A 27,259-nucleotide genomic window follows, 5' to 3' on the forward strand; every position below is an offset into this window, starting at 1 on the left:
ACATCCTGGGATGGGGCGGGGATCAAATACAATGAGACCTGGGGAGATGCTTCAGAAAAAAGCAAAATTCTCCTTTATAAGGAAGAACAGAGAGCTGGAGCAAAATGAGAGGGGAAATGGGCAAGAGAGAGTCCATACTCACCTAACATTTATGTGTTGAGTCTAAATAATGCAAGCTGGGTATGGTGGCCCAAGCCTGGCATCCAGTACTTGGGAGACAGGAGGATCACAGGTTGCCACCAGCCTCAGCAACTTAGCGAGGCCCTCCATGACTTAGTGAGACTGTTTCAAAATAAAATAAGGTTTGGGGGCAGGGGGAGCTCAGAGTTAGAATGTCCCTGGACTCAATCACACATACACACAATAATGCAATAAAGGGGAAGTTCGCCATTTTTGACACACCTTTTTTTTTTTTTTTTGGCGGATCTGGGGATGGAACCCAGGGGCATTTGACCTCCGAGCTACACCCCCTGCCCTGTTTTTTATTCTTTATTTTGAAACAGGGTCTCACTAAGTTGCGGAGGGCCTCACTAAGTAGCTGGGATTACAAGCGTGCGCCACCACGCCCGGCTGACACATCATTTAGAATTCACAGACCCCGGCTGTTTAGACCCGGGAAGCCTAAGCTTGTTGAGCTAAGACATACGCTGGTTTGTGTGTTGCCCAAATCCCTGCAGACCGATGGCTCTCAAGTGAGGGCACTGTTGTCCCCCAGGGCACATCGGGCAATGTCTGAAGATGTTTTTGGTCGGCACAACTGGGGGGCGGGGGGATGCTCCTGGCAGCCGGTGGGTAGACTTCAGGGACCGTGCAAATGTCCTACAAAGTACAGGAGACTCCACAACCTGCCAACAGTGAGCAGGTCCAGCAGCGCTACTTTAGAGAACACGGAGGGGGCACGGGCCACCATCACCTGCCCGGGACTGCACTGAGGAAGTGGCCACGTGGCTTCACAACGTTCTGCTCCTCTCCTCCACGTACGGCATCTGTCAACTGCTGAGAGCCCATCTGTGACCACCAGAGGAGGAGCAGATCTTGCTGGGGCTACGGAATCCCTGGCTTACAGGGGTCTTTTGGGGGGAACTGGGGATTGAACCCAGAAGCATTCTACCTCTGAGCTACACCCCCAGCCCCATTTTGTATTTTTATTTTGAAACAGGGATTTGCTAGGTTGATGGGAGTCTCACTACTTGCTGAGGCTGCCCTTGAATCTGCGATCCTCCTGTCTCAGCCTCCCAAGTACGGGGACTACAGGTGTGCGCCACCACACTGGGCCTGGCTCGCAGCTTCAGAGGCCAGGCCTGGAGCAGGAAGGTTCTGGGGTGAATGATCAGGCAGGGTGATGGGCCCTGGCCTCATCCGATCTTTTTTATTTTCATTATTGAGATTTTATTGGTTGTGCTGAGGACCAGTTCAGCCATTTTACTTTGTACACAAATTTAACACATGTACCGAAAATCTAAATAGCCTGTTACTGCCAGGCATGGTGGCGCACGCTTGTAATCCCGGCATTCGGGAGGCTGAGACCGGAGGATCGCGGTTTACCGACAGCCCCAGCTACTTAGTGAGGCCCTTTGCGACTCAGTGAGACCCTGTTTCAAGATAAAGAATTAAAAAATAGGGCTGGGGGTGTATCTCGGAGGGAGAATGCCCCTGGGTTTCATCCCTAGTGCTGCAAAAAAAATAATAATAATAACAATAAAAACCTGATACTGTGATTCTTTTTCAAAGTTATTCCAGTGACTTCCCAGCTTCAAATTTAGAGGCAAATTTTCCACAAGAGGCATCGAATTCCAGATCTTAAAATGCTAATAAGCTGTTACTTAAGTCTCACCAAGTCACAATTTTAGGTCAAATTCACTATATGCGACCGGCCGGCCCGGGCGCGGTTGGGCGGACGCGGCAGCGGCGGAGGCCGACGCCGGCCATGAGCGCTCGCGCGGCGGGGCCGGGGGGGCCGGGGAGGCGCGGGCGGGCGGGCCGGGCGGGAGGCGGCGCCGGGACCAGAGCTCAGTTCCCCCAAAATTATAAAAGCAGGAAAACTCAAGACAAAGAAATCTAACAAGGCCAGTGATTTCAGCGATATGGCAAATTGGCCAACACCAGGTGAATTAGTGAACACTGGCTCTCAGAGTGTCACCAGCCAAGGAAATAAGAAGCCACCAACTAGAAAAGAAAAAGAAGCGAAAGTTGAAAGGAGAAGTAACGGAGAGAGCAAGGAGCACCGGGAAGCCAAAGCGGAGGGTCCTGTAGAGGCCGTGAGCGAGGACGAGGCCCAGGCGAGCAGCCAGCGCAGGAAAGCTAATAAGCACAAGTGGGTACCACTCCCCTTAGATGATGTGAGACCAGAGAGTCCGGAGAGACCCGGGTCCCGGAACAGCTCCAGGTGCCAAGCGGAAGCCGACCAATCAGTGCACGCCCCGAGGAGGAGCGCCGCACGGGGTTGGAGGCGCGATCGAGAAAAGAGGGATGAGGATGAGGATGAGGTGTCCAGCGTGAGAAGCCAGGGCCGCAGCGCCCGAGGTGCCTTTAGAGGCCGCGGGCGGGGCCGAGGACGCGGCCGAGGGAACCCTCGAGTGAACTTCGATTATTCGTATGGCTACCGAGAGCACGCTGAGAGGACCGAGCAGCCCCTTCAGGCGGAGCTGGGCGGCGGCGTGGTGTACTACTGCGCGGACGCCGGCCTGCAGGTGTACCCCGTGGAGGAGGCGGTGCTCAAGGAGTACATCCGGCGGCAGATTGAGTATTATTTCAGTACAGAAAATCTGGAGCGTGATTTCTTTCTCCGGAGGAAGATGGACGCACAGGGCTTCCTGCCCATATCCCTTATTGCTGGGTTTCACCGTGTGCAGGCTCTCACCACCAACCTCAGCCTCATTCTAGAGGCACTGAAGGACAGCACGGAAGTGGAAGTGGTGGACGAGAAGATGAGGAAGAAGGTAGAGCCTGAGAAGTGGCCGGTCCCGGGCCCTCCCCCCCGAGCCGCCCCGCACACAGACTTCTCTCAGCTCATCGACTGTCCAGAGTTCGTGCCAGGCCAGGCCTTTTGCTCTCAGACAGGTAACAGCTTTGCTTCTAGAGCGGACAGGGTAACCGTGAGGTGCTGGATCCATTTCACCTCTTTTTAGTTTACATCCCTTTTGATGCTCCAAATCCTATTTATATTGTCCCCACACTGAGCTTTATTTAAACAGAGATCTGAGAATTATGGAGGTTTATTGATCTTACAATTAAATGTTTGCACTTTGTCATGTAAAAAAAAAATTCACTATATGCAAATTTTCCAACTTCCACAGCACACTGAACAAAATGATTAAGGAAACGGGAACACCAATACCAGAGGTGTGACGGAGCACGTGCAGCTCTCGGCCAGGGAGTGGCTGGTTTTCTTTCTTTCTTTCTTTCTTTCTTTCTTTCTTCCTTCCTTTCTTTCTTTCCTTTTTTTTCTTTTGGTGGTACTGGGGTTCCTGGAAGCCCTTCTACCTCTGGGCTACACTCCCAGACCTATTTTATACTTTTTGTTTTTTTTCCCATTTCGAAACAGGGTCTCCTAAGCCAGCGTGCGCGGCTGGCTTCGAACCTGCGCGGTCCTCCTGTCCCCGCCTCCCGAGCGCGGGGATTACAAGCGTGTGCCACCACGCCTGGCGTAGGAGTGTTTTTCTTTAGGAAATAATTCTACTAAAACGTAACATGGGGCTAGAACTTAAAATACTCAAGACACATTAAATGCATGACTGTGACACCAAATTGCCATTTAGTATGGTTTGTGTTGTGGGACATAACTAACCCGCCACCTATGGAACAGTAAGCTGACACCCAAGACGGTCAAAGCCTCCCATAACCCAAAAGTCCAATATCCCGCTCTTCTCAAGTTGTAACAACAACAACAAAAAAAAAAAAAACAACCTGCAAACAGTTTTTCTTTTCTTTTCTTTTTTTTTTTCCAGGTCTGGGTATGGAACCCAAGGGCATTCGATCTCTGACCTCAGAGCTACACTCCCTGCCCTACTTTTTATTCTTTATTTTGAAACTGGGTCTCACTGAGTTGCGGAGGGCCTCACTAAGTAGCTGAGGCCGTCCGCGAACCGCGATCCTCCGGTCTCAGCCTCCCGAATGCTGGGGTAGGAAGCGTGCACCACTCCCGGCTCAGTTTCACTTCTAAAGCAAATCATTTGCACTTGAAAAATGGGATGAGGTGGGATTCGCTGCTCCTTCTCAAAATGTTTCTAGAGCTACTAAAAAAAAAAAAAAAAAAAAAAAAAAAAAAAAAAAAAAAAAAAAAAAAACCTTGCATTTACCAAAGAGCTGATAAAAATGTTCCTCTGGATTATACAGAAAGGGAGACAGGGACACGGAGGGGGCGTGGCGTGCGGCTAGTCAGACTGCGCTGCTCTCCTTTCTTCACAGAAGCTGGACTCTCCTTGCGGTTAGTAAATCTTTGGTTCCTTGGTTAGCTTTTTTGCCTGCTTCCATTGGCGCTAACCTTTTTTATACTTTTTCTCCCAAGACTCAGCCTTTCCTGCTGCCTTCTTGGGCTTCGTCCCACTCCTGGAGGAGCAGGTTTGGCTGACTACCTCGCTGATCTGGGCTCGTCCTTCCCGCCCCTTCGGCAGAGCTGACCTTCCTCTTGAGCTGCGTGGGGGGCGTGTGCGGGGCTGCAGACTGGACACGCGGGGCTGCAGACTGGACACGCGGGGCCTTGGTGGCTGCACTGCCCGGCCCCTGCCCGAGCTGCTGGGTCCCGCCCCTCATTAAGTTTTAAAGAAAAGTTTCTTCCGGAGGAAATTAAAACAACCAGGAATCTGTTTGTAGGTCCCCCTCTCTGAAACAGCATTGGCAACCTGGAAAAACACAAGCACAGGAAGTCTGAGGGTTCCGTTCTCCTGACTAAAGCCAAGAGTTCAAAAGAGGAGCTGGGGGAATCTCCACTAAACAAGCCTCCCCCCGTTTATTGGGGGGTTTTTTGTTTTTGTTTTTTGCTTTTTGCAGTGCTGGAGGCTGAACCCAGAGCCTCGCGCATGCCGGTAAACTCTACATCACTGGGCTACACCGCAGCCCTTTTTATTTCGAGACAGCGTCTTGCTAGGTTGTCCAGGCTAAAAGGGCCTTTCCAGGACAGTTCTAGCCGGTGTGGTGGCACATGCCTGGAATCCCAGGACTTCGGAGGCTGAGACAGGAGGATCGCAGTTCACAGCCAGCCTCAGCTACTTAGGCCCTCCACAACGTTGTGAGACCCTGTTTCAGAATAATAAAGAAAAAAAATAATAGGGCTGAGGGTGTAGCTCAGAGGTAGAATGCCCCTGGATAATAAAGGAAAAAAAAAAATTGGGCTGGGGGTGTAGCTCAGAGGTATTCTACCCTGGGTTCTGTCCCCAGTACAGCAAAAATAAAATGAGTAAATAAACAATATGGCTGGAGATGTAGCTCGGAGATAGAATGCTCCTGGGTTCCATCCCCAGTACCGTAAAAATTAAATTAAATAAATAAATAAATAATAAATAAATAATAGGGCTGCGGGTGTAGCTCGGAGGTGGACTGCCCCCTATGGTACTTACCATAGATACACAAAAATTCTCAAACCTTAAAAATTCACTGAGTTCAAATGACCCTGAAAGGTCAGCGTGAAGACAGGCCCAGGAGCAGGAGCCAGCCGTGAGGCCTGCCTGCGGCCCTGACGGGCCCCTGCTGGCCTCTGAGGGTCACTTGCCCCGGCCGCGGCCCCTGCACCCTATAGGTGGCGCCCCGCTCTTGCCTGACTTCTCTGCTGGGGTCTGCCCAGCAAGCTTGGCCAGAACCTCCCTGGGGAGGAGGAGTGGCCCTGGCCTTACAGCCCCTCCCGTGTGCAGACCACCTGAGCCGAGCAGGAGGGACCCGTGTGTGTTTCCCAAGGCAGCCACGGGGCTCATGCACCCCAGCCAAGTGGGGTTCTCACGGGGCAGAGCTAGACCCTGTCGGGCCACCCTTCCTGTCTGGTCTCTCACTGGGACCTCAAGCTCCAAAAGGGAGTCATGGTTCTTGAGGATCAAGTGTAAAAGCTGAGAGCCGGGCGTGGTGGTGCACGCTTGTTATCCCAGTATTTGGGAGGCTGAGACGGGAGGATCACAGGCTCAAGGCCAGCCTCAGCTACTTAGTGAGGACCTCTGCAACTTAGTGAGGCCCTGTTTAAAAAAAAAAAAAAAGAATAAAAAATAGGCCTGGGAGTGTAGCTCAGAGATAGTGTGCCCCTGGGTTCAATACTCAGTAGTAAAAGAAAAAAAAAAGTGTAAAAGAGGAGTCAGGCCCATAACCACACCAACTAGGGAGGCTGAAGCAGGAGGATCACAGGTCCAAGGCCATCCTGAGCAACTTGGTGAGATCCTGTCTCAAAATAAAAAATAAGGGACTTAAGAGACCCTGTTTCCAAATGAAAATATAAAAAATAGGTGTCTGGGAGTGTAGCCCGATGGTAGAAGGGTTTCCAGGAACCCCAGGACCACCAAAAAATTAATTAGTTAATTAAAAAATAAGGGAAATATATCAAGTTTTGTGTGCATGTATGATTGTATCACTTTACTGTTTTGTTTTGTGGTACTGGGGTTAGCCCTATTTTTAATTCTTTTATTTTTAAAACAGGACCTCACTAAGTAACTGAGCAGCGCTGTCCACAAACCGCGATCCTCCGGTCTCAGCCTCCCAAATGCTGGGTTTCCAAGTGTACACTGCCATGCTCAGCTGTTTGTGTCACTTTAAACCTCACTATGATACATAATTATATCACACCAATAAAAGCATAAAAACATTTCTTTTTGGTACTGGGGATTGAACCCAGAGGCATTCTACCTCCAAGCTATACCCCTAGCCCGGTTTTATTTCTTATTTGGAAACAGGGTCTCACTATGTCGCTAACAGCCTCCCTAAGTTGCCAAGGCTGGCTTTGCACCCGCCATCCTCCTGTCTCAGCCTCCTAAGTACTGGGATTACAAGCATGTGCCATCATGCCTGGCTATAAAAATAAGGGATGGGAGCTCAGTGGTAAAGTACCCCTGTGTTAAGTCACAAGTACCATAATAAAAAGAAAGAACAAGCGAGCATACCATGGGGTGAGGGTACTAGGGGCCCACAAGCAGCCTTCATGGGGTGCTACGCACTGGCCACTCAACCACCCACCAGCCTGGGCCCCAGAGAAAGCAGGTGAAGGCAGCCCTTTGGAAAAATGGCCAATGTCACCAGAGGCAGTGACGTCCGCCCTTAGGAGAAGCAGAAGCACCGCCAGGCCCCACGCAAGCCGGGGCTCAGAGACAGACGCGGCCTGAGCCATGGCCACACTGCCCCCCGCCTTCCCTTTGGGCCTGGTGTCCTGCGCACCCGCCCACCCACCCGAGGAAGATGCGCTGCCCGCAGCCGCCGCCCCGCTCCCTCCCGGAAGACGGTGGCACTCACCCGGAGCAGGAGAGACAGCAGATCTTCAGAGTGGGCCCAGCGCTCAAGGACGCCGTCCAGGGTCTCGATGTACCAGGAGCCGCTCTTGGTGTCCCTCCAGGAGACGAAACCTGCGCAAGGAGGGAGGCTGAGCCTTGCTGGACAGCCGCCCCGGCCGAGCCTCGGGCTGGGCCTCCTCCAGACTGCGACCCGTCCTGGGAGGCAGGAGCAGCCCAGGTCCCGTGGCTCCACGCCGCCCCATCTTACGGTCCCCTGGCAGCCACCTCCTGACTGGATGTGACTCCCATGTCACCAGAAAGGAAATCTAGGCTTCAATGAGAAGCCCAGTGACTCCCCCAAAGGAGACAAAAGGAAGGTCTCCACGCCTCCCTGTCACTGGGCCTGGGGACACGCCTGGCCCCTGGCTTAGACCCCACAACGCCCGAGGTGCAACTACTAGTCCCATCTTTAAAAATGTATTTATTTATGGTACTGGAGATTGAACCCAGGGGCATTATACCTCCAGCCCTATTTTTTGTTTGTTTATTTATTTATTTTTTGCTGTACTGAGGATGGAACCCAGGGGCATTGTACCTCCAATGTATACTCTCAGCCCTATTTTTTTAGTCTTTTTTTATTTTTTGAAACAGGGTCTCACTGAGCTGTGAAGAGCCTTGCTAAGTAGCTGAGGCTGTCCGCGAACCGCGATCCTCCTGTCTCCGCTTCCTAAATGCTGGGATTACAAGCGTGGACCCCCACACCCGGCTCTTACTCTTGACTTTGAAACAGAGTCTCATCTCACTAAGTTGCAGAGGACCTCACTAAGTAGTCGAGGCTGGCTGTGAACCTGTGATCCTCCTGTCTCAGCCTCCCAAGTACTGGGATTACAAGGGTGTGCCACCGTGCCCAGATTCATTTTCTTTTATTTTTGTTTTGTTTTGTTTTTTTGGTGCTGGGGACTGAACCCAGGGGCACTCTACCTCCGAGCTATATTCCCAGCCCTATTTCATTTTTTTTTTTCTTTTGGGAAACAGAGTCTCACTAAGTTACTGAGAGCTTAAGTTGCTGAGATTGACTTTGAACCTGCAATCTTCCTGTCTTAGCCTTCCAAGTACTAGGATGACAGCTGTGCACCACCACGCCCAGCCAAACCATCCATTTTAGAGAAGAAGGCGCCGGGTGTGGTGTTGCATATCCATAATCCCAGCACTTGGCAGGCTGGGGTGGGAGGATTGCAGGTTTGAGACCAGCCTTAGCAATTTAGTGATGCCCTCAGTAACTTAGACCCTGTTTCAAAATGAACAAATAAAAACATCTGGGTCAATCCCCAGTACCACAAAATAAAACAGAGAGAAGGCAGGGCTAGAACAGGTGAGACCCACAAACCCAATTGTGTGCGACTCTTTAAAGCGTGTGTCCCAAGTGTCTCACCCGCCACACGGAGCTGAGGCCCAGAGAGGTGAAGTAACTTGTTCCCGGTCACACAGTGAAGGCATTGCTGCCTCTAGGGCTGATGGGAGGCTGAGCTTACCAGGGAAGGTGGAGTAGGACACGAGGATGTCACTGGGCGTGGGCAAACTGGCCACGGCGTCCAGCTGGTCGTAGGTCCTCGGGCCTTTCTCAAAGGGGATGGCATCTGGCTCAGGGTTATTGCCAGAGGCCCTGTCTTTAGAGGAAGTGCTGTCCACCTCAAACCCGTGGTCCTTTTGCTCTACAAGAAGTAGAAACAAACACCGCTTATCACTGGAGCACAGTATTTCTCTTGAGGAAGAAAAACCCTGAACCTGAAGACTTTGCTGGTGACTACCAAACACTTAAAAGAAAATTAACGCCGTTCTCAAACTGTACCAAAAGATTAAAGAGAAAGAAACACACCCTATCTCATTCTGAGGCCAGCATTGCCCTGATACCAAAGCCAGATACTAAGATACTACAATAAAATAAAACCATAGCCGGGCATGGTGGAGCACGCTTATAATCCCAGTACTTGGGAGGCTGAGACAAGATTGCACAGGTTCGAAGCTAGCCTCAGCTACTTAGTAAGGCTCTCCGCAACTTAGTGAGACCCTGTTTCCAAATAAAATATAAAATAGGTCTTGGAGTGTAGCCCGGAAGTAGAAGGCCCCTGGGTTCCACCCCCAGTACCACAATACATAAATTAATTAATTAAAAAAACAGCCGGGCGTGGTGGCACACGCTTGTAATCCCTGCGCTTGGGAGGCGGAGACAGGAGGATCATGCAGGTTCGAAGCCAGCTGCGCATGCTGGCTTAGGAGACCCTGTTTCCAAATAAATAAAAAATAGGTCTGGGAGTGTAGCCTGGAGGTAGAAGGGCTTCCAGGAACCCCAGTACTACACACACACACACACAAAAAAAAAAAAAAAAAAAAAAAAAACCACAGACCAATATCCCTTCTGAACAGAAATGCAAAAATCCTCAACATAAAAGCAAATTGAATTCAGCAGTATGTTAAAGGGATTATATGCCATGACCAAGTGAGATTTGTTCCTGGAATGCATGGATGGTTCAACATTCAAAACTTAATCAATGTAATCCAAGACATTAGTGGAATGAAAGGGGGGGGAAACCCCTACATGATCGTCTCACTGGGTGCAGAAAAAAGCATTTAACAGAACTAACAACCTTTGCTCTGCTTCCCAGCTGCCATGAGCAGCTTTCCTCTGCCACACTTCTCCACCATTTCTGCCTTGGAGCCAGCCGACCATGGACTGAACCTCTGAAACCCTAAGCCAAATAAACCTTTCCTCCCCTAAAAAACAAACAAACAAACAAACAAAAAAACACCTAACAACTGTTCATGATAAAAAATATTCAACAAACTAGGGATAAAAGGGAGGTACTTCAAGACAATAAAAGTCAGATGTGAAAACTCCACGGTGAACCCCCTGCTCGATGATGAAAGGCTGACGCTTCCCCTCTGCTGTCGGGAAGAAGGCGCGAATGCCTGCTTTGGCCACTTCTCCTCAGCATGGCCGGAGAAGTCCTCACTGGAGCAATTAGACAAGAAAAAAGAAAGGGCATCTAAATTGAAAACTATCTCTGTTCACAGGTAGTATGACCTAATATGTAGAAAATCCTAAAGTTTACACCCAGAATAACAGAATTGATAAAAAATGAAGCCGGGCGTGGTGGCGCACGCTTGTAATCCCGGCATTCGGGAGGCTGAGACCGGAGGATCGCGGTTTGCGGACAGCCTCACTACTTAGTGAGGCCCTCCGCAACTCAGTGAGACCCTGTTTCAAAATAAAGAATAAAAAATTAGGGCAGGGGGTGTAGCTTGGAGGTCAAGTGCCCCTGGGTTCCACCCCCAGACTCGCAAAAAAAAAAAAAAAGAATTGATATAAATGAAATTGGCAAAGTAGCAGGATATAAAGTCAACATACAAAAACACATTCCTATACACCATCAATGAACAATCCAATTTCATTTACAACCAATATCAAAAAGAAGACAGTACAGTCAGGTATGTTGACACATGCCTGTATTCCCAGTACCTGAGAGGTTAAAACAGGAGGTTTGCGGGTTTGAGCCAGCCTCAGCAACTTAGCAAGATCCTATTTCAAAATAAAAAATAAAAGCTGGTGTGGTGGCGCACACCTGTGATCCCAGTACTTGGGAGACTGAAACAGGAAGTTGGCGGCCAGCCTCAGCTACTCAGTGAGGCCCTCCACAAATTAGTGAGACCCTGTTTCAAAATAAAGTATAAGCCGGGCGTGGTGGCGCACGCTTGTAATCCCAGCATTCGGGAGGCTGAGACCGGAGGATCGCGGTTCGCGGACAGCCTCAGCTACTTAGTGAGGCCCTCTGCAACTCAGTGAGACCTGGTTTCAAAATAAAGAATAAAAAATAGGGCAGGGGGTATAGCTCGGAGGTCAAATGCCCCTGGGTTCCATCTCCAGACCCGCAAATAAATAAATAAATAAATAAATAAATAAATAAAAATTTAAAAAATAAAGTATTAAAAAATAGGGCTATGGCCGGGTGTGGTGGCACATGCTTGTAATCCCAGCATTTGAGAGGCTGAGACAGGAAGATCGTGGTTCGAGGACAGCCTCAGTTACTTAGTGAGGCCCTTTGCAACTCAGTGAGACCCTGTTTCAAAATAAAGAATAAAAAATAGGGCTGGGGGATATAGGTCAGAGATAGAATGCCCCTGGGTTCCATCCCCAGTACCTCAAAAAAAAAAAAAAAAAGGGCTGTGGATGTAGCTTGGAGGTAGAAGACCCCTGGGTTCTCTCTCCAGTACCACACACACACAAAAATAAATAAATAAATAAATAAATAAATAAATAAATAAATAATGGGTTGAGGGTATAGTTCAGAGGTAGAATGCCTCTGGGTTCAATTCCCAGCACTAATTTTTTTTTTTTTTTAGGGATGGGGCTAGTCTACCTCTGGGCTATTTTATACTTTATTTGGAAACAGGGTCTCACTAAGTTGCTGAGAGCCTCACTAAGTAGCTGAGGCTGGCCTTGAACCTGTGCGATCCTCCTGTCTCAGCCTCTCAAGCGCGGGGATTACAAGCGTGCACCACCACGCCCGGCAAAAAAATTTTAAAAGAGAATAAAATATTTGGAAATTAGTTTAATCAAGGAAGTGAAGAATGTGTAGAATGAAAAATATAAAACATGGTTGAAAGAAATTAAAAATAATATAAATAAACAGAAACATATCCCATGATCATGAACTAGAAAACTTAACACTGGTAAAGGGCATCAATACTGCTCAACACAATCTCTGGGTTAAATGAAATTCCTATCAAAATCCCAGGGACGCCTTTCACAGAAAGAGAAAAGGCTATTCCAAAATTCAAATGAAATCTGAAGGGATCCCAAATACTCAAAATATCTTGAAAAAGAAGAATAAAGCTGGAGGGCTCCTATCTTCTGAATTCAAAACATACTACAAATCTGCAATAAACAGAACAGTGTGGTACTGACATAAAGACAGATATAAAGATAAGTAGAGACTTATTTATTTTTTATTTTGAATCAGGGTCTTGCTAAGTTGCTGAGGGTCCCACTAAATTGCTGAGGTTGGCCTTTGCCCGAGGTCCTCCTGTTTCAGCCTTCCAAGTACTGGGTTTACAGGCATGCACTACCATGCCCAACTCCAAGGGGCGGCGGCTCCTCCTCCTCCTTCTCCTCCTCTTCCTTTCTTCTTCTTCTTCTTCTTCTTCTTCTTCTTCTTCTTCTTCTTCTTCTTCTTCTTCTTCTTCCCTCTTCTTCTTCTTCTTCTTCTTCTTCTTCCTCCTCCTCCTCCTCCTCCTCCTCCTCCTTTTTTTTTTTTTTCCCAATACTAGGATAGAACCCAGGGGCATTCTACCTCTGAGCGACACCCCAGCCCTATTTTTTATTCTGTATTTTGAAACAGGGTCTCACTGAGTTGTGGAGGGCCTCACTAAGTAGCTGATGCTGGCGATGAACCTCCTGTCTCAGCCTCCCAAGTACTGGGATTATAGTACATGTGTCGCCGCTCCTGCCTATGGTTCCATTTTAATCTTTTTTTTTTTTTTTTGGTGGTACTGGGGTTCCTGGAAGCCCTTCTACTCCAGGCTACACTCCCAGACCTATTTTTACATATTTATTTTGGAAACAGGGTCTCCTAAGCCAGCGTGCACGGCTGGCTTCGAACCTGCGCGATCCTCATGTCTCCACCTCCCAAGCGCGGGGATTACAAGCGTGCGCTACCACACCCGGCCATTTTAATCTTTTGAAAAACTCAAAAACTGCCCGGCTTCCAAGGGACATCTTAATCACTATCTTCTAGGTTAGAAATCTTGCTGCTTCCAGTGAGTTTTTGTTTTTATGGTGGGAGTAGACATTATTTCAAATTTTATTCTACTTGTATATGGTTTATTAGGACGCAGATAAGATACAATCACTTTGGGCGTTGGGCCAGGCTGGGGACTCAGATGCAGAGCCAAAGGGCCTGGCCCTGCTGCTGGGGATCTGAGCAGGGGTGCGGCCATCTCAGTACAGGAGAAAGGGCTCTGGCTGGGAAGGGGTAGGGGGAAGGGGAGGCTGCAGGAGCTGAAGGGCTGGCTAGCCTAGACCTTGTACAAGGATGGGGCTGTTCAGGGAAGACTTCCTGGAAGCAGTGACAATAAACTGTAATCAGAAGCATGGATGGCCTGGGAGCAGTGGCCCATGCCTGTAATCCCAGCATTTGGGAGGCAGAGTCAGAAGGAACACAGATTTGAGGCCAGCTTTGGCAATTTAGCAAGATTCTGTTTCAACATAAAAAGGGCTGGGCTATGTCCTTCTCCAAGATAAATCCCTAGTGCCAAAAATATAAATTAAAAAAGGAGGTGGAGAGCCAGGTGTGGTGGCGCACACTTGTAATCCCAGCATCTGGGAGGCTGAGACAGGAGGATCACCGTTCGCAGATAGCCTCAGCTACATAGTGAGGCCCTTCGCAAATCTGAGACCCTGTTTCAAAATAAAGAATAAAAAAAATAGGGCTGGGGGTGTAGCTCGGAGGTAGAATGCCCCTCGGTTCCATCCCCAGTACTAAATAAATAGATTAATTAATTAATTAATTAAAAAGGAGGCGGAGATGGATGGATGGTCAGCCAGGGGACAGGGCAGAGGAGCCTAAGACATCCCGGGAAGGTTGAGCCATGCCGGGGGCGGGGGGCATGGCATGCCAGGCTTTTGGGGGGGGGCAAAGTGGCATAGGCCAAGTCACCAAGGCCTTACAGGTCCTGCTAAAGAGTCCAAAGGTGACACCGCTGATATGCACATGACAAAGGTCGGCCTTACTGCTGAGAATGGATGGGGAAGGGGGGCTCGAGACCGGCGGCCTGCACTGCCCCGGAAGGCTGGCCCCCCGCTCGGCCTCCTTCCTAGTCCCCTCTGTCTCTCCCGTGATTCGCAGAGTCAGAGCACCGCCCAAGCACACACCTGCATACGGAAAAAGGCGCGTCTGCGCGGGACTTCTGCAGCCCCCGGCGGCAGCTTCCTCCTGGCTGTCAGCGCTGCACGGGGGAACAGTGCTGGCGGCAGGAGGGGGGCCCTTGGCGACACGGGGCTGTTAGGTGGAGTGGGCACCGCACACACACTCGCAGGCACAGTGTCACAGAGCAGCTCCATGAGATAGCTCATCTCTTGTGGTCCTCATTTCCCTACTTGAACCACCCGACCCTGCGCAGTGAGGAGCCCGGCCAGGACTTAGGAGGTGTTCTCAAGCGCTCGGAGCCCAGTGGGCGTGACGTGACACTAACTTAACACAGGTCACGCCAGAGACACAGTCCCTGCCTGCCCTCTGTCCCCAGCATCTCACGTGAGGCTTGGTGTACACCATAGGTGTTCAATAAACGCTTCCTGGCTGAATCATATGATAACGTCAACTCCCCTGGACAACCCCACCAGACCCTACCATCGCGGGACCGTGTGGGACAGCTGCGTGTCACAGGCCGCGGACGTGGCGGGCCCCAGCTCTGTGGTGTGACGGCTGCCGCCTCTCTGGCAGGCCTCTGAGATGGACGTCTCAGGCCGGAGCCCGGACAGAGGGTCTCCGTGTGCAGAACTCCTAGTGCCCCTCACTGTCACCACTCTGAATGAGCCAGAAACCAGTATTTCTCTGTTTTTCACTTATTGTTTGTTTTGTTTGAGACAGAACCTGGCTATATTACCCAGGGTACTCTCAAATCCCTGGACTCAAGTGATCCTCCTGCCTCAGTATCCCCAGAACATGGAACTAACGTATAGCCACCACACCCGGCTTTTTTTTTTTCAATTTTATAAGGAAACCAGATGAAGCAGGAGTTTAAATTTAAAACCAGAGAGTCAGCCAGCTCTGTAGTTTCAGCTCAGGAGGCCGAGGCAGGAGGATCGCTCGAGCCGAGGACTTTGAGGCCACACTGGAAAGCATAACAAGTCTCTCCCTCTCTCTCTCTCTCCTCTCTCTCTCTCTCTCTCTCTCTCCTCTCTCTCTCTCTCTCTCCCCTCTCTCTCTCTCTCTTCCTCCCCTCTCCTCTCCTCTCCTCTCCTCTCCTCTCCTCTCCTCTCCTCTCCTCTCCTCTTCTCTTCTCTTCTCTCTCTCTCTCTCTCTCTCTCTTTTGGTAGTACTGAGTATTGAACCCTGGGGCTTTCTACCTCTGAGCTACACTGCCCCCTTGTTTTTTGTTTTTGTTTTTAAACAACTCCACCAGTGAGGCTGGCTTCAAATCTGCAATCTTCCTGTCTCTACCTCCCAAATACTGGGATTACAAGAATGGGCCACCACGCTCTCAGGGCCCACCTGGCTCTCTGCTTTATTCTTACCCAAACTGTCAAGCTGACGTTGCCAAAGTCACACAAGCCCATGACGCTACTGCAGCCTTCTGGGCCTGCTGTAGAAAGGTGAAGTGCTGCGCCCTGCAGCAACACAACAGCGACCACGTCTGGTCTCCTCTAGCTCCCTGAGCGACCCCATGGACACAGTGAAGGGTGGATGGGGAAGGAGCCGGCGGCTGGTCACCACCAGCCGGGGCCAGGAGGCGGGTGAAGAGCTGCTTACCCCCGCCACAGGCCTGGATGAAGAAGAGCTTGGGCTTCCCTCCCAGGCTGGGGCAGCCGGAGCCGTTGAAGATGTTCACAATTCTCTCCACGAACACCGGACATCCATCTGTGCCGTAGATAGCGCCTGGGAACTGGAGGTGGCTGGCCTAGAAGATCGAGAACCCTGATTACAGAACCCATCTGGAGGCTTTGTGGGATCCAAGCACTCGGAAGGTCCCAGCAGGGGAGTGCCAGGCTGAAACAGCAGGTTGGTTCTGGAAGGGCCCACGTCAGCCTCTGCTCCCGGAGTCTCAAACTCACGTACCCCTAAAGGCCAGACGGCCTGACAGAGCGTGCCGGCCAGCTGCCTCTCGCCCAGAGGTCCCCAAGTGTGTTCCCTGGACAGGCGGCATCAGCATCACCAGGCGGCTTGTGAAGGATGCAGATCCCGGGCCCTGCCCAGTGTGCCATGATCAGTAATCTGTTCCTCCAGGCGCCTCAAACACAGCTGTACGTTGAGAACCACTGTTTTTGGTCAACTCTGCTCAGACTTCAGATTTGCGGGATTATGTAGGAACTATGTCAAGGTGTAGACTGAGGGCATCAGTCCGTTGAGAGGCCAGGGGCAGCACACCTTACAAGCTCCCAGGCAATGGCCCTGCCCATACGCTACAGGAGGGGAGGAGCCAAGGGGCACGCCTGCCGGGGACAGGCCAGAGTCCTGCTCTATGAGGACGCTAGGCTGGTCAGACCAGACATGTGCAGGTTTTTAAGAGAAGCTGAAATCCTGCTTTTTTTGGTGAACTTTGCCAGTTTTTTGTTGTTTTTTGGGTTTTTTTTTTTGTTGTTGTTTTTTTTGTTTTTTTGGTGGTACTGGGGTTCCTGGAAGCCCTTCTACCTCCGGGATATACTCCCACAGGCTACACTCCCAGACCTATTTTTTAACTTTTTTATGTGAAAACAGGGTCTCTTAAGCCAGCAAGGCTGGCTCCGAACCAGCGCAATCCTCCTGTCTTCGCCTCCCTAGCGCGGGGATTACAAGCGTACGCCACCACGCCCGGCTGAACTTTGCCAGTTTTGAAAATAATATGAAGACCACAGAGGGCCCCCGGGCCTCCAATTTGTGGCTGTTGGTCTGTCCAACCCCTCAACGTAAAAAATGAGGAGACTGAAGCTTGGCACAGTGGTCCACGACCGTAATCCCAGTACTTACAGGATCACAGGTTTGAGGATAACCATGCAATGCACTGAGGCTCTCGGCATTAACAAGACCCTATCTCAAAACAAAAAATTTATGTATTTATTTGTGTGTGTGTGTGTGTGTGTGTGTGTGTGTGTGTGTGTGGTACTAGAGGTGAAACCCAGGGGCCTTCTACCTCCGGGCTACACTCCCAGACCTATTTTGTATTTTATTTGGAAACAGGGTCTAAGTTGTTGAAAGCCTCACTAAGTAGCTGAGGCTGGCTTCGAACCTGCGTGATCATCCTGTCTCAGCCTCCCAAGCGCGGGGATTACAAGCGTGCGCCACCACGCCCGGCCTCAAAGCAAAAACTTTAAAAAGGGACAGGGGTATAGCTCTGAGGTAGAATGCTCCTGAGTTCCATTTCCAGCATGGAGGGGGAAAAATTAAAAAAAAAATAGGGCTGGGTCCAGGTATGGTGGTACACATCTGTAATCTTAGGGCTTGGGAGGATGAGACAGGGGGATTGCAGGTTTGAGGACAGCCTCAGCAAAGCAGTGAGGCTTTCAGCAACCTAGCAAGACCCTATTTTTTTAAAAAAATTAACAAGTGCTACAGCTACAGGTGTAACTTGGAGACAGAATGTCCTTGGATTCAATCGTCAGTACCCCCTCACACACACACACAAAGCCAAGCATGGTTGTACACACTTATAATCCCAGTACCTAGAAGGCTGAGACAGGAGATTCACAGATTTGAAACCGGTCTCAGAAACTTATGAGACCCTCCACAACTTAGGGAGACCCCATTTCAAATATAAAGAAGCTGGGCGGGGTGGCCCACACTTGTAATCCCAGCATTCAGGAGGCTGAGACCGGAGGATCGCGGTTCACGGACAGCCTCAGCTACTTAAAGAGGCCCTCTGCAACTCAGTGAGACCCAGTTTCAAAATAAAGAATAAAAAATAGGGCACGGGTGTAGCTCAGAGGTCAGATGCCCCTGGATTCCATCCCCAGATTCACAAAAATAAAAATAAAAAATAAAGAAGCCAGGCGTGGTGGCGCATGCTTGTAATCCCAGCATTTGGGAGGCTGAGACTGGAGGATCTGGGTTCGCAGACAGCCTCAGCTAGTGAGGCCCTCTGTGACTTAGTGAAACCCTGTTTCAAAATAAAGACTAAAAAATAGGGCAAGGGGTGTAGCTCCGAGGTCGAATGCCCCTGGGTTCCATTCCCAGACCTGCAAAAAAAAATAAAAAATAAAAAATAAAAAAATAAAGAAAAAAATAGGGCTGGGAATGTAGGCTGGAGGTAGAATGCCCCTAGGTTCTATCCCTAGTTACCCCCGCCAAAAAAAAAAAAAAGAAAGAAAGAAAGAAGGAAGGAACTGAGGAGGGTCAGGGTCTTGGCCACAATGAGCCAGCTTTCCAGCGGCCAGTCCTGGGATGCACCCCAGGGTCCTGAGTGCCACCCAGCAGCAAGGGTGGGGCAGAAGCTGAGAACCTGTGTGTGCGTCGCACAGCTCAACCCAGGCGTGAGAGCTTCTAGGGCAGAACTCCGTCCCTCCCTCCCTGTCCCCGCAGGCTTCGCTCAGAGCACCACCTCACCCAGGCCGACGCCTCCAACTCCTCAGAGGTCCCCCGGAAACAGCAGAAGACAGACAGCACCCCATAGCTCTTTCCGCAAAGTCAGATGATTTGGGCGTGAGAGGACAAGGGTCCTGCAGGTCCTGGTGCAGGCTTTACCCTGTGCCTCCTGAGGAGCAGGGCCAGGAAGGGGGCTTGTACCTGACAGCCGTGAGAGAGGATGACCACCACGCAGCAGTCCAGGGCGCGGTGGTCCCGCCGTGCCAGCTCCGCCAAAGCCGAGACCATGTTCTACAAGGGAAGGCCGCGGGTGAGCCCAGGGGTGGACAGGCCAGGCCGCCGCACCTGCTGCGCATGCAGGGACAGATGTGAAGTCACTATCACCCCAAGAGTACCGTTCTCAGGGGATGAGGGGCTGTGCTTGGGCAGTTATTTTGCTTGTTTATTTATTTATTTATTTATTTATTTTATTTTGGGGGTAATGGGGATGGAATCCAGGAGTGTTATATCTCCGAGCTATACCCCCAACCCTATTTTTTAGTCTTTTTATTATTTTATTTTTTATATATATATATATATATATATATATATATATATATAGTGTGTGTGTGTGTGTGTGTGTGTGTGTGTGTGTGTGTGTGTGTGGTACTGGGGTTTCTGGAAGCCCTTCTATCTCCTGGCTACACTCCCAGACCTATTTTTTTTTTTTTTTTTTTTTTTTGGTGGTACCCAGAGGCTTTCTACTTCCGGGCTATACTCCCAGACCTATTTTATATTTTATTTGGAAACAGGGTCTCTGTTTCCAAACTAAGTTGCTGAGAGCCTCACTAAGTAGCTGAGTCTGGCTTTGAACCTGTGCGATCTTCCTGTCTCAGCCTCCCAAGCGCGGGGATTACAAGCGTGCGCCACCACGCCCGGCTCAGACCTATTTTTTATATTCTTATTTGGAAACAGGGTCTCTTGAACCAGCACGGCTGGCTTTGAACCTGTGCGATGATCCTCCTGTCTCTGCCTCCCAAACTCCGGGATTACAAGCGTGCGCCACCACGCCCGGCCTTTTTATTATTATTATTGAAATAGGGTCTTACTGAGTTGCGAGGGGCCTTGCTAAATAGCTGAGGCTGTCTGCGAACCAGAATCCTCTGATCTCAGCCTCAGGAATGCTGGAATTACAAGTGTGCGCCACCACGCCCGGCTAAGGCACGTTCACTTGTCCCCATGACAACCATACAAGAAGCATTCTTGCTTTCCAGACAGGGAACCTGAGGCCCAGGTCACCCAGCGGGCAGCTGAGCGAGCCAGTCCTTGGACTCTCCTCTAAGTCTTATACTGGAACCTGTAACCCCTGGGACGCGCTGCCTCCCACGGCCCTACAGATGGACGCTGGCAAGACAGCTTGCTCTGGGCGTCCGCTGCAGGATACTGCCCCACTCGCCCCCATCTCCCTCCACGATGGCGACCGCACCTTGGCAGTGAGGTCGCGCTTCACCTCCACTGAGAAATGCAGGGACTGGAAGCGGCGCTGCATCTTCTCGCAGTCCATGTTGGAGCCGGTGCGGGTGCCGAGCCCCGATGCACGGCAGAAGTTCACGTTGTTGATGATGAGGCAGTGGCCACAGGGGTCCGCGTTCAGGACATACGCCTGGCCGAGAAGGGAGCCAGTGTAAACTAGGGCTGGCTACCCTCCTGGCTGCTCAAGTGGCTGACAGTCCGGAGATGGGACAGGTCAATGGGGTATGCCCTCCCCCACCCCCCCCAGTGCAGGGGCAGCAGGGTTCCCGCCCGGGATTCCTGGGCAGAGAATCCATCGGAGGAGCTGAGCGAGTGCTAGCTGCGTGCCTCAACTCTGGAGAGGAGGCTGACCCCCATCTTGGGCCCAGGAACGAGAGCTGCTAGCCTGGAATCCCAGCGGCACAGGTCTGTGAGCCCCGTGACTCAGGAGGCCGAAGCAGGAGGATGACAAGCACGAGGCCAGCCTCGGCAACGCAGTGAGACCCATCTCAAAATAAAATACGAAAGGGAGCTGAGGAGCCGGGCGTGGCGGTGCACACCTGTACCCCTGCCCAGCATTTGGGAGCCTGAGATAGGAGAATCAGAGGTTCAAGGCCAGCCTCGGCAACTCAGTGAGACCCTGCTTCCAAATAAAAAACAAACTGGGTTAAGGCCATTGAGTTCAATGCTCAGTAACACACAAAAAAAGGGGGGGGGAGAGATATAAAATTAACCCATAACCCACAAACATTCATTCCAAAGGACCCTACACACTACAGAGCCCGGTGCTTTCTCCCAGGGCACACCTAAGGATCACATGGTGGGCTCTGTCCAGACTCGGCCTGGCCCACCTCTGAGCGTCGGAGGCTCAGGCCCTGTAGTCTAGTTGTATTTATTTATTTATTTATTTATTTATTTATTTATTTATTTATTTATTTATTTTGTGGTACTGGGGATGGAATCCAGGAGCATTCTACCTCCAAGCTACACCCCTAGCCCTATTTTTTTTATTCTTTATTTTGTTTTTTGTTTTCTGTGGTACTGGGGTTCCTGGAAGCCCTTTTACCTCCGGGCTACACTCCCAGACCTATTTTTACATTTTTATTTGGAAACAGGGTCTCCTAAGCCAGCACGTGCGGCTGGCTTCGAACCTGCGCGATCCTCCTGTCTCTGCCTCCCAAGTGCAGGGATTACAAGCGTGCGCCACCACCCCCGGCTTTATTCTTTATTTTGAAACAGGGCCTCATTGAGTTGCAAAGGGCCTCAAGAAGTAGTAGTTGAGGCTGTCCACAAACCCCGATTCTGTCTCAGCCTCCCGAATGCTGGGATTTGGGAAGTGTACGCCGCCATGCCTATTTTTTATTCTTTATTTTGAAACTGGGTCAAACTAAGTTGCAGAGAGCCTCACTAAGTAACTGAGGCTGGGTGTGAGCTCACATTTCTCCTGGCTCAGCCTCCCGCCTATTGGGTTAACAAGCATTCTCCATCAAGCGTGGCCCAGACTGTTCTTTTTTTGGGGGGAGGGGGTCTGGGGATGGAACCCAGGGGCATTCGACCTCCGAGCTACACCCCCTGCCCCATTTTTTATTCTTTATTTTTAAACAAGGTCTCACTGAGTTACAGAGGGCCTCACTAAGTAGCTGAAGCTGTCTGTGAACCACGATCCTCCTGTCTCAGCCTCCCGAATGCTAGGATTACAAGCATAAGCCACCATGCCTGGCTCCAGCCTGTTCTTTTTGTGTGTGTGTGTGGTACTAGGGATTGAGCCCAGGGGGATTCTACCTCTGGGCTACACCCCCAGTCCTATTTTTTTATTCTTTATTTTGAAACAGGGTCTCACTGAGTTGCAAAGGGCCTCACTAAGTAGTATCTGAGGCTGTCTGCGAACTGCAATCCTTCTGTCTCAGCCTCCCAAATGCTGGGATTATAAGCGTGCCCCACCACACTCAGCTTCAGCCTGTTCTTTTTTCTTTTCTTTCTTTTTTTTTTTTTTTTTGTATTTTGTTTTTTGTTTTGTGGCACTGGGGATGGAACTCAGGGGCATTCTACTTCCGAGCTACACCCCGAGCCCTACTTTTTTATCCTTTATTTTTTGAAACAGGGCCTCACTGAGTTGCGAAGGGCCTCACTAAGTAGCTGAGGCTGTCCGCGAACCACGATCCTTGTTTCTCCGCCTCCAATGCTGGAATTACAGTGTGTGCCACCACGCCTGGCCTCCCAGCCCTATTTTTTATTCTTAATTTTGAACAGTGTCTTACTGAGTTGCAAAGAGCCTCACTAAACAGCTGAGGCTGTCCTCGAACCGCGATCCTCCTGTCTCAGCCTCCCAAACACTGGGATTACAAGTCTCCTTCCCAAGCACCCCAGCACACAGCCCAGGGTGGCACACAGGAGCCACACGATAAAAACACGTGGGAAGGAGAGTGAGAGTAACACATGGTACAGAACAGGCGCCGTGGCCGAGGCAGAGGCCGCCCCTCGGGAGATGTGCCCCGACTTCACAGATGAGGAAGAGCAGGCCACACATCTGTGCTGGCAGACACCAGGCCACGGTCAGGGAGCCACGGCAGGCTGGGCCCAGAACTCCACCCACCAGCGGGGCAGGGTTCCCCGGGCTCCTGCCTCTGCTGCAGAGAAGGGCCTGGGAGAGGAGAGGGACAGGCCCAGAGAGAATGGCCCCAGGTCACGGGAGACTCACCAGGTCCACGTCCCCCCTTGGCCTCTCCTGGGTGCCTGAAGAGACAGAGAAAGGAAGACTAAATATCAGCATCCGCCAGGGAAGGGCAAGGGACCACGTGAGGACAACCTGCAGAACAGAGGAGCAGGGACTGGCTGGCTCTGGGCTCTGCTGGAGGGACAGTCAAGAGGAAGGACCACGGGGAACTGTCTACAAGTTTCTTTTTTTTTTTTTTTTTGGTGGTACTGGGGTTCCTGGAAACCCTTCTGCCTCAGGCTACACTCCCAGACCTATTTTTTATACTTTTTTATTTGGAAACAGGGTCTCGTAAGCCAGCACGGCTGGCTTCGAACCTGCGCAATCCTCCTGTCTCCGCCTCCCAAGCGCGGGGATTACAAGCGTGCGCCACCACGCCCGGCTTAGAAGTTTCTAACAAAGTCAAACACACACCTGCCCTCTGGCCGTTCCCAGGTATAGATGTGATCTGACACCTGAAAAGGCACGGTGTGCACCAGACGGTGGCATTCACATCTGAGGTGACTTAGCACTCACTGCTGCTGTCATCGCCCCTGAGAACCAGGCTCCTGTGAGAATAACCATTCACAGCCGGGCGTGTTGGCGCACGTTTATAATCCCAGTACTCGGGAGGCTGAGACAGGAGGATCGCGCAGGTTCGAAGCCAGCCTCAGCTACTTAGTGAGGCTCTCAGCAACTTAGTGAGACCCTGTTTCCAAGTAAAATATAAAATGGGTCTGGGAGTATAGCCGGAGGTAGAAAAAGGCCCTGAGTTTCATCCCCAGTACCAGAAAGAAAAAAATAATAACCATTCACAAGAAACAGGAAAATAAAGCACCTTGGAAAAGGGCAGGAAGCGTTAAGTCCAGACAACTGGTTCTAAGTGGCTCAAAGTGACATGTCTCCAAACAAGGGGGCAATAAAGGAGCTCTGCGTTCTGCCTGGCCCCTTGCCAGCAGGGTGGCACTGCATAGGCACCATTCCAGAACCTTCTTCCTTCTGTCTCAAGCAAAGGCAGCTTCATGACTTCATCGTGTTTGTTTGGGGTGTTTTGTTTTGTCTTGTTTGATATTGGGGTTCAAACAGAGGAGTACTCTACCTCTCAGCTATGCCCCTGAGCTGGACTCTAGGGATGAATACGTTTTACTGGATGCAGACCTGTGTGCTTAGGCAAATTACTTCACCTCCCTGAGCCCGATTCCTTACAGACAAGACTGAGCGTAATAATACCTGCTGTAAGGGAAGGAGGAGTGGGCATACACCACACAGATAATAAGTACACACAGGCAGGCTCCTAGTCAACAGAGGCCTCCCTGCTGCCGCCAGCCACGAGCTAGTCCAAGCTACCCACAGGACCCAAAGGCAAACCCCGAACAATGAACAGATGGGCCAGGCGTGGTGGTGCATGCTTATAATCCCAGGACTTGGGAGGCTGAGACAGGAAGATTGCAGGTTCATGGCCAGCCTCAGCTACTTAGTGAGGCCCTCCACAACTTAGTGAGACCCTGTTCCAAAATAAAGAATAAAATAAATAAATAAATAAATAAGAGCTAGGGGTGTAGCTCAGAGGTAGAATGTCCCTTGGTTCCATCACCAGCACCACAAAAAAAGAAATATAATAATAAATAAATAGACCTAGATTCAGTGGTGCAAAACAGGCACACCCTAGACACTCAGCCCCTGCTTTTCAGAGGATGAGCTGCGAAAATTCCATCCCTCAAAGACCTCCTGGGACATTTCACCCATCCCCCAGGAACACTCGTAAGGCCACACCATAGCTAAATTCTGAACCTCAGCCACCCAGCTGCACCCACGCTCACTCCCCAGGGACTGCTCCCCGTGCCACCGCCCACCCACCCCTTTCTCTATACTCACCCACTCCTGCAGAACCAGTGCTGGGTGTTGCCGGCCTGAGCTCCTCTGGCCCCAGCTCCAACAGGGGGACGTTTCCCGGGGCTGGCTTGGATGGCTCCAGCTTAACCACTCTCGGCATCTCTGGCCTGGGACCTGTCGGTCCCACCGCCACAGGCACAACATCCCGCTGTCTGACGGGCACTGGATCCTGCTTCCCTGCTTGCCGACTTGTTCGCAAGAACGAAGCCAGCGAGTGCTGGCCGGTGTCCTCTAAGCAGGCCATGAATAAAGGAAGGGCCTGCCTCCCTCGGGTCTCGAGGTCTGTGATCAGCTGCCTGGCCTGATCCCGCCGAGACCCCGAGCCTGCCAGCTGTGTGGACAGAAATGACAGACCCTCATTACCCAGGGACTTACATGTGGCTCTCAACTTGCTCCCTACATCCCCCTAGCCTAATCAGGCAAGGGGGAAAAAACCCAGCTGCAGGTACTCAGGTACATACACCTCCAGAGCAAAGCTACCCGCCTATATGGATTCACACAGCATCTCAGAGACACCTACCATGTGCCCAGCACCACGCTAACAGAGCCAGCACTGGGGGTGCAAACATGCAGTGGGAGTGCAAGCAGATAGATGAGAAGGCCCTTGGGACTGTCACCATACGAGGAATGCCACCCAACTCTGCCCGGGCTGCAGGAAGGCCCCAGGAAGGAGACCCAGGGAAGATCAGGAAATGAACATGACTTCACAGAAACAAGGGAGGAGGGGGCAGTGGCGAGGGTCGAGGCTTTTGCATGGCCAGGCCTAGAAACTCCCCCTGCGTGCTGAGGAGCCACTGAAGAGTTTTAGGAAGAAAGTGGAAGAATGAGCTCTGCCCCCCCTTTTTTTTAACTGGGATTGAACTCAGCAGGAACATTCTACCTCTCTATTTTGAGGCAGGGTCTCACTAAGTTGCTGAGGGTCTTGCTAAATTGCTGAGGTTGGCCTTGAACCTGTGCACCTCCTGTGTCAGACTCAAGTACTGGGATTACAGGTATGTAATGGTCCACAACATCAAACATGTGACTCTGTAGGCCAGGCGTGATGGTGCACGCTTGTAATCCCAGCATTCAGGAGGCTGAGACAGGAGGATCATGGTTCTCAGACAGCCTCAGCTACTTAGTGAGGTCCTGTTGCAACTCAGTGAGTCCCTTTTTCAAAAGAAAAAATAAAAAGTAGGCTGGGGTTGTAGCTTGGAGGTAGAATGTCCCTGGGTTCCACCTCCAGTACCAAAACAATTTTTTTTTACTTTGTTATTCTCTCCATTACCTGTAGGGCCCCTCCTCCCCAAATGTCTTCTCAAACACACACCATAACACACCAGGGCCTGGCCAAAGAGCCACACTGAGCCCTAGTCTGTCTAGCTCTACTTGTCTCCCATCCATTATCTCAGCCTTTAGGACAACTAAATCATGTCGGGCGTGAACTGTCGTTGACCCATTTCACAGGTCAGGAAACGGGTGGAAGGAAGGTAAGTGACTTGCCCAAGGACTAGTGCCAGGCAGCCTGACACTGAGGCCAAAGTGGGTGCCCAGAATCTGCGTGCTAGAGAATGCAAATACACGTGCCTCCTTTTTCGAAAGAAACACAAGTCCTAACAGTGCATACTGGTGGTGCAAGACGAGGAGTCGCTTTAACAGATGGTCAACAAGAGGTGCTTGGGATTCTTTGGTTCTACTGCAGGACTTAGTGGGGTCATCGGCTCCAGAAGGGAAACGAGGTTCCCACACCACGGCTCTCCAAATGGGATGGGTACCGGATGGTGCAACGCGGAGAAACCAGGGAGGGAGCTGTGCTATTAAGTCATGTCGGGGCTTCAGCAACCCTCTCGCCATCCGACCCTGCGACAGGCAAGTCCACGCTCAGCCCGAGAAGCAGGGAGGGCACAGACGAGAGGGGGCGGGGGCGCACCTGGATGTCCTCAATCATGTCGGGCGTGAACAGCTCGCGATTCAGCAGAGCGTCCCAGAGCAGATCCACCTGCAGCTCGCCCACCAGGCGCAACCGGCACCGCCGCAGGAGCTGCCGGTCGGCGTCGTCCATGGCCGACTGAGCTCAGGACCCCGGAATCCGTCCGCTTCCGGGCCTCGGGGCCGCGCCCCGCCCCTTCCCCAGGTCCCGCCCCCAAACCCAAGTCTAGCGCCCGCATTGCGCCCCACCCTCGCATCACCCCTCGCCCGGGATCCCACCCAGGCTGCACTGCCGAGTCGCTTCCCGACCCACTAGGCCCCGCCCCCGAGCCGTAGGTCCGCCCACACCGACTGCTCCGCCCCCAGGAACAGTAACGTCATGGCTCCAGGTTCTCGTCCCGCCCCAGGTCCCGCCCTCACACCACTGCTCAGCCTCCGCGCACGGATGACGTCAGGCCTCGCCTCCGCGTCCTAGCCCCGCCTCCAGGTCCCGCCCTCACACCCCTGCCCCGCCTCCGCGCACTAATGACGTCAGGCCCCGCCTCCGCGTCCTAGCCCCGCCTCCAGGTCCCGCCCTCACACCCCTGCCCCGCCTCCGCGCACTAATG

At 51.3% G+C, this 27,259-nt stretch overlaps 2 protein-coding genes across 2 annotated transcripts; one reads left to right on the forward strand and one right to left on the reverse strand.

The window, feature by feature from the left end:
• Positions 1-2,015: 2,015 nt before the first annotated feature.
• LOC308259975 (la-related protein 1B-like) lies at positions 2,016-4,755 on the forward strand (the record flags this gene model as incomplete). Its single annotated transcript, XM_080691320.1, has 3 exons — positions 2,016-3,095; positions 4,408-4,426; positions 4,508-4,755. Exons 1-3 carry the CDS (start codon positions 2,085-2,087, stop codon positions 4,753-4,755), a joined length of 1,278 nt encoding a protein of 425 aa, XP_080547446.1. The 5' UTR covers positions 2,016-2,084.
• CASP9 (caspase 9) lies at positions 4,752-26,784 on the reverse strand (the record flags this gene model as incomplete). The annotated part of the gene is made up of 10 exons (XM_080691321.1): positions 4,752-4,841; positions 7,420-7,529; positions 8,930-9,109; positions 15,923-16,070; positions 18,869-18,958; positions 20,133-20,309; positions 22,656-22,799; positions 22,857-22,891; positions 24,726-25,074; positions 26,653-26,784. The coding sequence occupies 10 exons, from the start codon at positions 26,782-26,784 to the stop codon at positions 4,752-4,754; spliced, it is 1,455 nt and encodes a 484-aa protein (XP_080547447.1).
• Positions 26,785-27,259: the final 475 nt, after the last annotated feature.

This window comes from Muscardinus avellanarius (assembly GCF_963383645.1).
Source record: "Muscardinus avellanarius genome assembly, chromosome: 3".
Classification (NCBI taxonomy): Eukaryota; Metazoa; Chordata; class Mammalia; order Rodentia; family Gliridae; genus Muscardinus; species Muscardinus avellanarius.